General features: G+C 38.7%; 1 protein-coding gene across 4 annotated transcripts in view; it reads right to left on the bottom strand.

Moving 5' to 3' along the window:
- Window positions 1-5,701: 5,701 nt before the first annotated feature.
- The window catches only part of znf618 (zinc finger protein 618), a 30,246-nt gene continuing 19,454 nt past the window's right edge, over window positions 5,702-16,493 (bottom strand). Inside the window, exons 9-12 of one of the 4 annotated variants that reach the window (XM_060863030.1) lie at window positions 15,712-15,756; window positions 15,413-15,490; window positions 13,715-13,837; window positions 5,702-10,403 (exon numbers count right to left, since the gene is read on the bottom strand). In XM_060863030.1, the coding sequence (XP_060719013.1) occupies window positions 8,872-10,403; window positions 13,715-13,837; window positions 15,413-15,490; window positions 15,712-15,756 (1,778 nt within the window). In that variant the 3' untranslated portion in view covers window positions 5,702-8,871. The remainder of the gene's footprint in view (window positions 10,404-13,714; window positions 13,838-15,412; window positions 15,491-15,711; window positions 15,757-16,493) is intronic. The other 3 variants (XM_060863031.1, XM_060863032.1, XM_060863033.1) reach the window with 3 other exon arrangements.

Raw genomic sequence — 16,493 nt, 5'->3', positions numbered from 1 at the left:
CTTTTTTCCCTCTCATTCTTTCTGGGTCTTTTTCCCACAGAGAATCTTCTTCAAAAACCATGACGGCTTTTACATTTCATCTGCTCCAGAGTGACAGATTAACTTGATGGATTAATGGATTATATATGTCCTTGTTATGTGTTTTACGCTCTTCGACTCCGGGATCATAGATCATCCCATGAAGTGCCGCTAGAAGGATAATCCCTGTGAAAATCAGGCTTCGCTTGAGAGCCTTGTGTAACAGTCTGGAGATCCTGGATATTCCACTTTACTACAATGTGCCCTTTATAGGAATGGTTTGAAGAAAATTAACATTTTTTCCCTTCGCACCAAATGTGGCCAATTTGCCAAGATGTTTTGCTGTTCAACATGTGCTTCTGTAAGTTTGCACTGAAACTAAAGTATTTAGATACTTACTACTACGAATATTGTTAAGCTATATAATTAGATTTAGTTATAAAAAATAAAAGTAAAATAGCAGGGGCTGACTATTAAAAGTCCTGAGACGAGTCCCAAGTAAAAACAGAAAAGTCCTGTGGCAAATACCACATAAAGACAGAAAATTCCCAAGACAAGTCCAAAGTAAAGACAGATGAGTCTCCAGACAAGTCACAATTAAAGACAGACAAGAATTAAAGACAAGTCCCAAGTGAGGAGAGACGAGTCTTCAGACAAATCGCTGTTAAAGACAGACACATCTGAGACAAGTAAGGACAGACAAATCCCAAGACATGTCCCAAGACGGACAAGAAACACGAAAAATCCCATGTAAGTACAGACAAACCCCAAGTGTACTGAGAGACAAGTGACTGGTCAGGTCCTAAGTAAAAACAGACAAGAACTAGGCCAAGTCATATAGCAAGACTAAGTAAGACAGTCAGGTCCAAAAAAAGAGAAAAGTCCTAAGTAAAGACATTCCGAGACAAGTACCAAGTCAGGACAGACAAGTTATAAGGGAAGATATGGAGCCCAGGTATAGATGTAGTCCTAAATCCTTAGACAAATCTCAGGAAAGGATAGCCAATTCCCAAGACAAATTCCAACTAAACACTAAACAGTTGAGTCCCATTGCAAACAGACAAGAAACAAGACCATGTTGCAAGAGACAAGTTTGATGCAGACAGACAATTCCCAGGTTTTCCCAAAAAAAAAGTCCCCAGACAAGTCCTAAGTAAAGACAGAAATGTCTCAAGTCAGTTCCTCAGGTCAGTTCTAAAGACAGGTAAGTCAGTTCCTCAGGTCAGTTCTAGACAGGCAAGTCAGTTCCTCAGTTCAGTTCTAAAGACAGGCAAGTCAGTTCCCAAGTCAGTTCTAAAGACAGGCAAGTCAGTTCCCAAGTCAGTTATAAAGACAGGCAAGTCAGTTCCCAAGTCAGTTCTAAAGACAGGCAAGTCAGTTCCCAAGTCAGTTATAAAGACAGGCAAGTCAGTTCCCAAGTCAGTTATAAAGACAGGCAAGTCAGTTCCCAAGTCAGTTCTAAAGACAGGCAAGTCCCCAAAAAAAGACACGTCCCAAAGTAAAGGTATACAAATGAGCTCAGACCTCAAGTAAGTAGAAAGAAGAACTGAGTCAAGTCATATACGGGCAAAAAATTCCAGAGTCATGATAAAGATCCACTTCTCAAGTAGACAGACACGAATCAAGACATGTCCCAGGTACGGACAGACAATTATTAAGACGAATCCTAATTTTAGATAAGTTTCCAAAAAAAGGACAATTTTACTAAAAAATAAACCAATGTGTTATATTTAGTTAAAAACTGGATGTTTTATGATTACTGCATTACCATTTCACTGTTCCACGTCAGGTGTGTTTATGTCGCACTCCGGCACATGAGGTTTCCAATAACTGATGAAATAAAACAGTATTTTGGAAGTCAACTCTGACCTTATTGTTCATCCCAGATGTTACTTTATTATATTATATACTTATAATGGTGTTACAAAGGCGAACATGGAACTCGGCAATAAAGACGGCAATTAGCACCACAATAGACAAGTTTAATGCAGGTTTTAACTGATTCTTGGCGTGTCCATATGGAGGTGATTAGTGGTCTCATTAGTCGACTCATGTCGAGTACTGTCACGATGACGTGCCTCCATAAAAACAAAGACTTGCTGACAAGTTAGCACGCCTGAGACACCGGATCCGTGACTGAAGCGTAGAAATGTGCTGACAATTTAACCACTTGCTTCACTCCAGTCTGCTACACTGTCTATGAGGAATAGGAAATCACGAACGACGCAAATGAGCCGCGTCGCAAATTACGCGTCGCATCCTCTAGCCTCTAGGGATGAAATTTGAGCTTCGTTTGAATTAAGGCTGGATATGATGTGTGAGTGTGAGAAAGAGGCCAATAAAAAGAGCCAGACATCACATGTTTCACGCAATAAAACTCTCAGTTAAGACCAATTACAGCACGTTCAGTCTGCATATGCAATTCTCGTGACTCACCGCCAGTGACACGCATCGGCCTTAGGTGAGAGGGTCAGGAGCGTGCTCTCGTATCGTACCACATGCTCTGGAGCTGCATTTTGGAGTAATGTGTATGACATTTTGGTGAATTTCTGTACAAAAACTCTACATAGTTGTTGACTAACACACAGCACTGGGCTACTCGTCACACAGCGTTCACTCGTCTCACCATCAGCTCCTCGGATTGGATTTCCGCCTCAGTTGGAAGTCGCTTTTAACAAAAGTGGTGCATTTAATAAATGTAAATGTAATCATCAGACGCTTACTTTTGCACCCACTGTGTCATCAAACCTATGTTCATAGAAATAGCATGGATGGAAATCATTCATTTGCATCAGACTAATGAAGTCTAGCGTAGCAGAATAATTAGACTTTACGAACAGCGTTAGCTGATGAAATCACGGCAAGCATTTTTTTTCCATCGTTCCTGCTTGTCGATCTGCATTTACTTATTAACTAGATAATGTTTTTTTTTTTTAGAGATTTTTAATGATACAGAATATCCTGGCTCTCTGAAAAGGACAAGGATTTGAACACACAACCTTCAGATTGTTCCTGGTGCCTCCTGGTCCACATGACCGCCTTTAAGTTACCAATATTTCATGAAAACATAGTCATATATATAACAAAACAACTAGAACGTACCTGGGACTTTTTATTCTATTGATGAGACTGAGTAAGGTTTTTTTTTTTTTTTTTGCACCATACTCTCACATATTCAAAACATACAGTATAAGTGATGGAAATCAACAACTGCCTTAGATTTCTGATCTTTTCTAGATTTCTGATGACTCCTTCCATAAACATCACATATAAATGAAAGTTTTCTAACCGAACGCTTTAACAAGCATCTTAATTTATTGTTAAAAAAAAAAAAAGATATAAAAAATCCCAGTGGATCGACCACCATACTGAGCTGTTGCTATGGAAACATTAACACTCATATTAAGCTGTGAATTTGAATTACAGCTGGAACTACTGTCCGACCTTAGAGATAGTTAATCAACACATTCCCTTCTGCTTTAGAAATTCAACTTTGCGGTATAAAGAAGGATGAAAACTTTTGTGACTGAAGAAAAAAAAAAAAAAGATTAATTGTGTTGAATGCACCAGAGACAGAAAAGTTACACCACATGGCAACTCGCCAAAAATGATCCTGGGGCCAGGAACATAAAATGTTTTTATCCAGACAGTCTCTCTCTCTCTCTCTCTCTCTCTCTCTCTCTCTCTCTCTCACACACACACACACACACACATACACACACTTCCTCTCTTAAACTGAGTAGGCATAAAGGCTGCAAAAATCAAACCACACTGTAAATCAAAAAGCTTTAATTAACATCAGCTTTCTTACTTCCTTAAGCGAGCTTCATTAGTATGTCATAAATAGACTTTTACGACGCATTCGTTACAAACACAGACGCCTGGCTCCTGATTTACTGCCTCAGTGAAGGGGCTTGTGTATTATTACATAAACATAATTGATAAGTTATTTATGAACCAATAACTCCAGACCAACACTGTCTCCACAAACCACAGGCCAAACCCAAGGACTTCACAATGTGGATTACATTCCGACGTTATTTCCCGTGGCCATAAACTCTTCCATCTTTGACAAAATCATTTCCTCTCTGACCTGCGATGAGGGAATAATTGAGATAACTTTCACAGTGCTCCTGCTTTGGAGCTTGGGAGCTGCATGAAGGTGGTTGGACAGCGGCATCATTTCTCTCCCCGTCTCTCGGTGTGTTAAAGAGATCACGCCGAGAGGATTTTGGCTGCTTCTCACAGTCATGATGTCATCGCACAGGGAAAAAAAAAGCGAAACAAGACGGAATGCAACAACTGAAAGTTCTAACCAAGGTCTTGAAGCAACAAAATTCTCGATTCTGATTGGTCAGATTGAGGTGGTGAATAATTAGCTTTTGTTTAAATGGCAGGTTTATAGTAAAATGTGTTTATCCTAACTAACATGTTAGTGGACCAAACTACACATATTTGCATGGTTTGCATTTAATTTATTTTTTTTTAATTGCTATGACATTTTCTGAACTTTTACTTATTCAGCCTTTAAAGTTGCTATAACGTAAGCAACAACAAGAACAACAGGGTTTCAAAGACAGTCAACGTTAAACGAAGCTGGAAATTGATTAATACCAATAAAAATGGTCATACTGCTGTGGTGTAAGAAGAATAAATCACATCAGGTGATCTACAGCTCCTTGATATTGAGTATTGTCAATAGCAGCAAGAGTTTTAATTCGTTACTCCATGAACAAACCGAATGCAACGGATTTCACTCATGACAGGATTGATACAGCTCTCCAGGAAGGGTTTGAATAAAAAAAATAAAAACCATTTGAATCAAGTTTTCATACTAGATTCGTCTTGTTGACGGTTCTTCTTGTTGTAAGCTCCCACACAGAACCTTTCAGCGTTCTCCTAGAGGTCCACCTACTGTGAAACAGTAAAATACAAAAGTCTGTCCTGTGCTGCCCCCTAGCGTTCTTATTACTGCAATAACAACGAGCTTCTCATAATGCAGTTCTTGAAATTACAAAACCGGACGTGACGTGTTTAGCTGTTGATTTGGCAGATGTTTTTTTTTTTAACAAAAATGTGGCCTAGCAGTGACACTAAAACCAATTTAACCACAAATTATACAACCGATGGGATTTACAGCGTTGTTTTGGCCACAACAACAACTTTTGGTCACTGGCCCAAGAACCAGATGACAGCCCTATAATGAGGCCCTGAAATGGAGGAAACAACCACAAAACAACAAAGAAGCCACTCGAACAAAACAAAATCTGATCTAGCACAAAGATGATAAAAATATGGAATTGGAATCAAAAACAAAATAGTTGAACAAAGAACCTGGAGTTACTTTTTTAAAAAAAAAAAAAAAAAAAAAAAATAGTAGTATGTAGCTAGCTGCTTTTCAATCAAAATACAACCAACAGCTATGGACCAATCAGAATCGAGAACTCAATAGTGCTCTGGTTTAATAATGACCCCTCAATGCAGATTCTAACAATTGAGAAGGAGTTATTTTTTTTATATAATTATTACTAATCGAACAATAATCTGATGTCAATTAATGGATTGGTTAATAATTACAATTGCAAAATAAACTGCAAGACAAAACATCACACACAAAGCAATGCTCGTTATAAAATATCTAGGATTAGGACACAATAAGGACTCAAAAAGAAACCAAGCCATATTTCCTGTTTCAGTATGTTTTATTTCCACACAGTACATGATAGATTCTGAGGATGCTGCACAGCGCTTGGTGTACTACTGAGAATCAGTAATGAGTTAAAGTTCTATTATTAACCATATATATAGATATAAAAATAGTGCTGCTAAAAAAGTATAAATTAGACCTACTGTTCAAACAAGTCATACAGTCATAAAAAAAAAAAAGAACTACTAAAAAAAAAAAAAAAAAAAGAAAAAAAAAAAGCGACAATTGGTTTCTTTTTGCACTTAGCAGAAAAAAACAATGAGTCCCTAAAATAAGTATTTAAATATTGCAAATGTGAATATGCTGATGAGAACAATCTGATGCTTCCTTGGCAGTCTGAACCAATACGTTCACCCCTGGATGCATAAAAAACAGAAAATAAAAACAGTACCGGTTTCTGAACTCTTATCAAAGTTGTGTATACAAAAGGAGGTAAGGAGCTTGGCCACTCCTACCAAAAAGCAGGAGCTTAACGGCGCCCTCTTGTGTATATTAAAAACATAAACAAGAAAAAAAACAACATCCAGCTTAACTCTTCTCGACTCAAGCTCAAACATCGCTGAGAAACTTTGTGAAAGCAACGAACAGAAAGAAACATCCATGACGTCCGTACATCTTCAGAACACTTTGTAACTGGAGTTTACAAAACAGAGAGAGACGATCAAGTCTCGCCATGACAAACAGCCGGGAAGGGTCGTTTTAACAAGCTCTTCGATTCCGTCCTTGAATAATCGTTCACCAATTAAAAAAGAAAAAAAAAAAAAGAAAGAGAAATGAAAGGAACTAATAACACTATTTTCCATTTGGTTTTTAGAACTCCAGTGCATTATAAGACAGGACAATTAAAAGTTTAAAAATATGGCGGCTGCAAGCAGAACTAATACAGCTGCCCTCTATTCATACTCAACTCAAACATGTTTTCTTTTGTTTCTTTTAAAACACAACGGACGTCCCAGAAAGCAGATTTCTAAGACTTTATAAATGGCAAAGAAATCTATCCCTAAAGTAGCGTGAGAGCGTTGATAAGACACCAGCACTGATACCAAGACGTTGAAATTCCTCTTATAATTAGGAATTTCAGTCAGGAACTATATAGAGATGTTTGAACACAATAGTCAGACATATTGTGACTAAAAAGGTGCAAGTTTTGTTTGTATTTGCAGACGGAACCTAACATCATGTTTTGACGAAATCTTTTTTTTTTTGTTTTGCCTACAACTTACTTTGACTTTCAAAAAAAATTGAATTGAAATGAATTTTTTATTTATTTATTTAGTCTACTTTCTAACCATGCCTTTTTGTGTCTCGTCTGCAAAGACGGCGTCGATTAAACATGCTGGTAAAAACAGTCGGTCTGCCTGAAAACGTCTAAAACCTGACTAGCTAAAAGCAATTTCCTCACACAGTGAATTAATTCTCCACGTTAAACGAGGATGGAGGTTTTTTTGGATGGATACATGCTGAAGAAACACTGACATAAGTCTTGACAATTTAAATTGAACTTAGATACCAACTTTTAAAAAAATGTCTAACGCTTCGTTTAGAAGGAACTCTTTAAAAGCAAATTTCATTTTTGGTGATATCCGAAGTTTTAAATTCACACATGCAAAACTTAAAATAATGTGTATTTTTTTTCCTCGAAAAGTATATAGTAAAAATGATGTAGTAATAAAGAATTATGCAGTGTTTTTCAGACCACCACACAAAATCAGAGTTGTTTTTAAATGTAGTGTTTTTACCTAATGCAGTATCTAGTACAGTAGTTTCAGGGTTGAAAGTCTTGCTCAAGGGTCCAACCTTTTTCTGTGGTTTATGCCATTTTTTTTTTTTTTTTTTTGGATAGGGAATAATTGCAGTTTTCCAAAAATGGTTGAACTTTGGATTCTAGGTTTTAGGGTTCTACACAAAACCAATGGGAAAAACTGAAGAACCCAGTAGGATATGTAGATGTATGTCAGATGTAGCTTCAAACTAGTCTTTATTTGGATCGTGTACGTTCCTTGACTCCAAAAAAAAACAAAAAAAAAAAACACACACAGAATCTCCAATCTGGAATGTCCGAAATCAGGAAGAAAATTTGGTACTAGATAAACCCTTCTGGAAGTGCGCGGGAGGCTCGTTAACATGTCGCAGCCGTCTGGGCCAATGTTGCAAAAATGATTACATTGTACATCTGCTTGTGAGCTGTTATTCTATTCTGTGTCCATCAACACAGTCTCACAGCCAACATAATCACGAATATGTAGAAGATGAATTCTTGTATATGATCTTCAGAGCAGGTTGAAGCTCTATACGTTAGACCCTGCTGAGCTCGGAAGGGGGTTATACTCACCAACTGCGACGAAACGGATGCATTTAGAATAAAATTTGAATATTTGATTCCTCATGCATATGTAGATTCAAACTGTGCAATACGTGGCATCTTCCCTCAGTACGGACCGTTAAAAATACGGATTTGAAAGAAGCATATATTAAAAACACCAAATTAGTTAGTCGAACGAGTGGAAGTGAGCACCCAGTGAAGAACTTTAGTTTAGAAACACTGAAAGAAGAAATGCACATAGGTTACCTGAAATCATTTTCAAGACCTGATAACTAAGAGGTCATTTGTACAGCAAGAAAAGCAAAGTAGGTTATTGATTTTGGCAGCCCAGGATGGGAAGAAATGAACAATGCAGGCAGGAAAAGCAAAGGATAAAACTGGGAAAAACATTCTAGCAGACTAATTGGTTGACAAAAAAAAAAATAAAATAAAATAAAAAAAAAAAAACGACAGATACAGTGTGTCCATGTTTTGGTTTAGATGATTCAAGCATCGACAACAAGTTTCTATCCACGTATTAGGGCTTTATCTTTTTCACTGCTAGGTTACCAAGGGCAGTAGAAAGTTGAGGTTTGAGGTGTGTGTAGGTGATATCTGCTCGATAACATATTGCTCCACAGCAGTTGTCCACAGAAAGAACTCCTTAACTGTACGTCGTTCATAGACGTTGGATAAAGAAGGAAGTTTTTGCTCCAGAATAAGAAGTTCTGACCGATGATGTAAAGAAGCTACAAAGTAAATCTAGACCAACATCTAGATACTAAATACTTTAGTGTATCTTTCACAAAGAGTCAGTAGTGCTGACTGGTGGCCTTGTTCTACCTCAGGCAAAATTGCACTTGAGGAAGACGAGTTTGTTCATTTCCTCAGCTGTGACCTCTCGCTTCCTTTTTAAAGCGAAGGTCTGCTCGCAGATGCTCACACATTCGCTGCGGACACCCATGGCGGGCACTGCCAGGAGCCACAAAGCCAACCGGGACAACTTGGGGTATCTGTCCATGACAGAGCTCCAGTACTGGAAAAGATCCCCCGTGGCTTGGAAGAGTGGTTCACCCAAGTACTGAAACAGCTCTTTCCGAACCTGTGGATCCTCAGAAGCACAAGATGGCCTTTCTATCCCGATGTCCATGCGCCCTCGCTTGGGAGCGACTGGCCTTTCATTGTCCCTCTCATCTCCTGAGATCCCGGATGGGCCTCCGCTAGCTGGTTCCTTCATGGTGGCGGCCATGTCGCACACCCTAGAGATAATCTCCTCGTGCTGGTACCCGGGGACTGGTCGGAGCTTGAGCTGTGGGTCCAAGATCATAGCCACCTGGTGGATTCGCTCAACCTTGAAGTTTTCCTTGAGTGCTTCTAAGAAGTAGTGGCAGAGTTTGCTGCCAGAACCCGCCTCGCCAGCCTTGGAGGTAAAGAGCTTCTCCAGGCGAAGGTAGGAGGGCAGAACTTGCTGAAGTGTGGGCCAACGATCACCCCCCAGCTCCTGGGCTGCCTGGCGCAGTGGTGCTAGCAGGGTGGCTAGTGTGCTGAGCAGGTGCTTATTGAGGGCTTGTAGAAGTGGTGCTGTGCTTTTGCAGCGGCCATACACTTCACATATGGCCTCAAAGTTCTCATGAACCTTGATCAATGCCTCAGCGGTCAAATCCCAGCAAGGTGGTGGTGGAGACTCATCTGTGGCCTTGCTGTCCCGATTAAAGCTACTACTTCCAGCAATGTCACGGCATGTTGCCAGAAGTTCTCCAAGTTCATGGAGGCCCCGGGCCTGAAGGCTACGTCGTCCAAGAACGGCCTGAATAGTGGCCGACACAGAGCATCCAGCACACCGCAAGCTAATACTGGACCTGCCGCAACTAGGTAACAGTGACAAACGTGGCTCTGTGACGTAGACTGTGCGAATTTCTGACATGACGAACTCAGACAGGACGTTCTGGACCCAGTGATGGACGTGCTCCGGTCCCTCTCTCATCGAAGCCTCTTTTATTCCTAGCACATAACGTCGAAGCCGGACCCCCTCGACCTGATACGCTGTCAGCACATAGCAGGAATCGGGCCCAATAGTCTGTGAATGGCAGGTCACAGCAATTCCTAAGGAGGAGTTGGATCCAAGCGCACAGGTCACTTTTACTTTGACCTGGTTGTACATGCGGGGAAGCTGCTTCATAGCTAAAGTGCTCATGTCACCGAGAGCATCGCGGATGGAATACGCGCCATGGCGGGAGCCTGTGTCTACTAGAGTTTGGGCTAGCTTGAGGAAGTCCTTGCTGCTAAGTACACCAAGTAGACCCAAATCGTTACATATCATCCGCAACAAGCGCTCGGCCACCTGCTGCCGTTCCTTCTCCGGAAGCAGTCTGTTCTCTGCAATAAAACAGAAAATAAATAAATAAATAAAACAATTAAAAGAAGGTTCTGTTTGTTTGGACAGATCAACGGATGTGACAAGCCTAATATATTTTTTTCCAGTGAAGGGGAAAAAGTAAACAGTCTATGCAAAGCCCTCAACGATATCTGATTCTTTCCATTTTGATCCGACTTGCATTTCTAAATCCAGTCTTTTCAGCAAAAGATTGCATGTCATATCCTAACACGCATTTCATGCCCCAACACACTAGTTTAGATCAGTTTATAAATATCTGGAGTATTATGGTATTCTTCCAGTTTTGTGAAAGCGATAAGGCACTTGCCAGGTGCTGTTGATACTCACAGTGTAAGAGAAGAATAGTGCTTTATGGTGTTTATTATCCTTATCAGATGGTAAAAATTCACTACTTTGGGAACATGAGTAGATACATTAAAGATGCCCTGCCACACGTATTTCATTACTTTTGTGGTAATGTCTGAAGTTTACCACGGACTCTAATATTTTTTTGTGGAAAAAATGCCTTGGTTACCTTGTTTCAAGCCATTCTAGTGTGGTATAGAAAGCCTGCAGGAAGACTCGGCTCGATTTGCGCCAGTTCTCATGAATATTCAAATGAGCTATGCTGCTTGGCTCCGATTGGCTAACCGTTAGGATATGAGAGCATGACTATTCATTCACCCAGCGCAATAAGTAGCCTAGGCTAGAGGAAATTTGTTTACAATCACCTTGAATTGCGGCAGAACGGCTTCTTCACAAGCCCGTTGACGTTCAGCCATCCTTGCTGTATAGGAAACTCACTGAGCTACACGAACTCTGGGGGCGTGGTCTCAAGTGGGAGAGCTCATGAATAGTAATGAGCTCAATCACTCTGACGTCAGACTGAGCAGCTTTTCTAACTGACCTGATTTCTCCCCTTATTTCTTTTAAGTGGCTAGAACTGACCGGGGAGGTAGCAGTTTGTTTTCACATTCACGACACAACACAAACACATATGGACCTAACACATATCAAAAAATACAAGTAAAAACGGTTTTGTGTGGAAGGGCACCTTTAAATGGCCTTTAGGACTACAAACCCTAAGAATACCTGTAACTATAGTGAAATACTACAAAATTGTTTGCATTTTTGTCACATCTCCTGAGAAGGTGCAGGGGCTTTGCATGATTTAGCAGCGTCCTCTTTAGTGTGATTCTCGTTATCTGCTGTGACGTCACAAAAACGAAACGTTACACAGTGCACAGCTTCATGGAAAATTTCGATTGTAGAAGATCAGGAAAAAGTACAAATGTAAGAATTCCTCAAAAGAAAGTATTTATTCTTTTGTTATTTCTACTAAATGTTAGTTGAGCATTACAGAACCCTGGATTTATTAATACACAAATCACTTTGACTTTCAACATGACTTTTATCTTTCAGGTATTCTGTTTATGAAAACACAGTCCATTTTCTATCCCCAAAAGTAAAAGGTTTCACAAACATTTAAAACATTCATTCATCGCACAGAAACTTTAGATTTACTTTTCAAAAAGTATTCACACTACCCAGAATGACAAAAGAATTTCATCGTTTTTTCCCTAAAAGCTTTTCGATAGATTACCCATTACTCATTTATTTTGAATAAATATTTCATTCATCATGAAAAAAAAAATTAAAGAAATAAAATGAATCAAGAACGTGAAATTTTATTTGGAATGATGTGCAAATCTTAAATATTTGCTCGTATCGAGACATGATCGAGACATAGATGAATAATTGATAAATAATAATAACTCAATCATTTAAGCAGTAAGCGAGGCACTTTAACCCAGCAATTAGTCAGCTCAACCCTGACCAGGATAAAGCACTTCTTGAAGATGAAAAAATAAACAAATGAATGAAGTTACCATTTTCATGCTATTGTCTATCTGCTAGAAGGACCTCAGCGTTAATTCTCGCTAAAATAGAGCTATAAAAAAAGGTTAAGAAATGATCAGAATGATTGAAAGATAAGATACAATCTGAGTTCCTGTTTGAGTGTCTTTTGCTTGCTTAGCGTTTTCCATTTCTCTTCTCTCCTTTCTCTTTCTCTTCTATAAATGCTGGCTAGACTATGATGCCAATTCAGCATGCTCAATCAGCGTAAAATGCTGCTAAATCATCCAAGACACTAGAGAAACAAGTATCGGCACAGTGGTACAGAAAAGCTTTTATATAGTGGTAGGTTTTTGTTTTTTTTAGGTTTTGGTATTCAGTTATAATTTTCCTCTCTTATCAAAAGCTGTAGAATCTCAGGCCATGGTTTGATCTTGAAAACATCATCCAGCATTTAAATTCACAACAGCTAGTCGGACCGACTCGAGCAAAAGAACATATTTCAGAACTGATAAAGCTCCCTGGACTCCAATAAAACTTCAGCCTGAACAATTTCTGGCAGCATAGTTAGTTCTGGGCTTAGCATAGCTTAGCTGATAGGTTTTAGTTTTCTAATTGAATTTAAACAAATTTTAAATATTTAATCCAATCTGATATCATGGAAAAATGACTCCTAGGAATAATAAGACCTGTATGTTTGGCCCTGGATGCACATAATTAGCTTAATACCTAATGCCATGAAATGTTTCCTGCTAATCTGCATGTTCATTAAATATTTCCACATTTTCTCACAAGGTACATGAAACTTGAAATAAAATTTCAAACTGAGCCTTTTTATCAAGCTTAGAGACTTTTATTTTTTGAGGTATGGATGCGCACATCCATCACATCGTCTACAAAGTCTCGCCCTGATCGTTCGCACCGTGGAGCTACAGTAAAAGCAAGACGCAACAAAAAAAGGTCAACAATGAACACGACAACCACAGCCGGGTTTTTGTACACTGCACACTTGGACTACATGCACATCCTGCACTTTAATGCTTATGTATGTATATATATATATATATATATATATATATATATATATATATATATATATATATATATATATATATATATATATATATATATATATATATATCTCCCTATATTGTATGTCCGACTCATGCACATAGCTATATATTCTGGTTATATATATATACACAACCCACACAGTTGTGTAATGCATTTCACTACGTCGTACTGTGTATAGGCACAGGCTCCCCGTGACCCGAGGTAGTTCGGATAAGCGGTAGAAAATGAATGAATGAATTTTGAACAAAACATATACCTCCGATTTAATTTCTAGATCCTTCAGGGAAACTTCAAGAAATTTTGTTTCATATGACATGACGACGAGATTCCTTTAGATTCCGTTGTGTGATGGACGAAGCTGTAACGGATGATTCGTACTCACGGAATGACGACGGGATGTGGTTCCTCTGGGCAGGTTGAGGCGATTTCCACGTCTGCTCCTGAGAAGGTGCAGGGGCTTGGCATGATTTAGCAGCGTCCTCTTTAGTGTGATTCTCGTTATCTGCTGTGACGTCACAAAAACGAAACGTTACACATTGCACAGCTTCATGGAAAATTTCGATTGTAGAAGATCAGGAAAAAGTACAAATGTAATTCCTCAAAAGAAAGTATTTATTCTTTTGTTATTGTTATACTACATGTTAGTTGAGCATTACAGAACCCTGGATTTATTAATACACAAATCACTTTGACTTTCAACATGAGTTTTATCTTTCAGGTCTTCTGTTTCTGAAAACACAGTCCATTTTCTATCCCCAAAAGTAAAAAATTTCGCAAACATTTAAAACATTCATTCATCGCACAGAAACTTTAGATTTACTTTTCAAAAAGTATTCACACTACCCAGAATGACAAAAGAATTACATCGTTTTTTCCCTAAAAGCTTTTCGATAGATTACCCATTACTCATTTATTTTGAATAAATATTTCATTCATCATGAAAAAAAAAATTAAAGAAATAAAATGAATCAAGAACGTGAAATTTTATTTGGAATGATGTGCAAATCTTAAATATTTGCTCGTATTGAGACATGATCGAGACATAGATGAATAATAATAACTCAATCATTTAAGCAGTAAGCGAGGCACTTTAACCCAGCAATGTGATTGTCCCTTTTTATCAGAGGGGTTGAGACTTTAATACAGCCGCCATGTTCATAACCACTCGTTGCTATAGTTAAATTTTATTCATCTGAGCTTTAATTCGACTTTTAATCATTAACGTCTTTGTGGTTTTATATTTTCGCCACTGGTTTTGGATTGTGCTCTATTTAACTGCATGTATACGGAGAGCCCTTGACACTAATTTAAAGGGTTTAGACTAACATGGGGGTGAATACTTATGCAACTTTTATGCTATTTACATCCATGTTTTGAATTTACGGAACATTTTGGGGTAGATTCGTGAAGTATATTTAAAGGCTGGGCAATATGATGATTATAAGGTCAATATCATGATCAATTCTGATTACATATATATATGTTTTATTGTGTATTGTTTAAAAAACAAAAGAAAAGGAAAAGCAGTCACCCATCATGCAGCAGGATATGAGATTGCTCCAATAATCACCCAACACTAATGTGATCGGTCCCAGGTTGTAAGATCGTATTATCAAGAGGAAGGGGTTGGGGGCGGGGTGGGGGTACTTATGCAAGCCACTTATGCAAGAATCAGGTAAATGGGAAAATGTACAGGTGATGCTGTAAAGGACCAGGATTGAGAAACGCTGGTGTACAGTTCGACAGAAAACAAAATCACGTCATGCTGAGAATTTAATGATTGTGTAAAAAGCACATATGAATTCTTGGGGGGAAAAGAAAAAAAAAACCTAGATAAATGACCACAGGTGAAAATGGATGAGTTCATGTCGGCAGTGACGAGCCATGCAGCATGACGCTCAGGTGGAAACTCCTCGTTAACGTCACGTCCGTCGTTAGGTTAGTGCCACGCAAGTGCATGCAAATGAGTGTGATTAACGTTTAGACTCAGGGAAGTCTAGGAAAGAAAAGACGTCGGTCGTGTACAAGCATGCCGTGGTGCTTGAGGAAGGCGGGGGCGGGTGGAGGGGCGGAGACTCACCAGCGTGCGACTGCATGTGCTCCATGAGGTTGCTGTAGAACTGGAACTGAATGCCGCAGGATCCGCACGTGTAGGCCTCTAAAAACACAAGGTCCACCGTGGGGCTCTTAGAATATAATGATGCTAACGCTAACACAGATGTAGGTCACTATCAGGCTGCTATTCTTGTGGCAGGATAAAGATGGGATTCAGCCATGCAATGATTCATCCATGGATAAGAGACGGGATTAATGACGTAATGAGGACGTAATTATCAACATGCTGAAGGAGAACAAGAAGATTTTAAAGCGCGTACTTACTCTGAGACGCAGGGAAACCGCCGGCCACCATGGGGCTTGCAGCATCTGCAAGAAAAAACAAAAGACGACATTTTAACAGGAGCAGAAACATCACAAAGCTAATAAATCAACCCAACTACGCTTTTTTTTTTAATGTAGCAAGCATTACAAGCATCTTTTTCCCCCTCAGGAAAAAAAATCTGAAGTTAAAAGATTCAGCTCACTGTGTCCTAAACCATCAGAAGCACTGACTCAAGCATTCTTCATTCTGCCTCGGTGAAAATAAAGAAATATGAGAAAGCTTTCCTTCAAAAAATGTAAATAAGACATTAATTTTAATTGAAATGAATTTTTTTTAATCATGTAAAACAGTCATACACAAAAAAGTTATTGGATTTTCACGAATAAATAAATATTTAAATTTTTTTATAGTCTTGGTTTGATCATCTTTAAATAAATAAATAAATAAAATAAAATAAAATAAAAACCGGTGTGAGGCTCTTCTGAAGAAAAATGCTGACTTCAGTTCATTAAAACCTGCTGTGTATGTCTGCCTTTATAGCCCTTTATTGCCCTACAGGTTAAAAGAAAAATACAAATGACATAACTAGAATTCAGAGCAGATCAGTCAGCACTACAGTCGATCTTTAAGCATCACGTATAAGACGAGAGAGAGGGAGCGACGGACGCTTCTGCTTAAAACAGGGGAGAAAAAAAAAATAAGAAGAAAGGCATTATTGTGGTCAAGTTTATTTACAAAAAAATAAAATAAATTAAATTAAAAAAAAGGCGGTTAGGTTTCA

This window comes from Tachysurus vachellii, chromosome 26 (assembly GCF_030014155.1).
Source record: "Tachysurus vachellii isolate PV-2020 chromosome 26, HZAU_Pvac_v1, whole genome shotgun sequence".
NCBI classification, from domain to species: Eukaryota; Metazoa; Chordata; class Actinopteri; order Siluriformes; family Bagridae; genus Tachysurus; species Tachysurus vachellii.
This window is presented reverse-complemented; position numbering and strand designations above follow the sequence as displayed.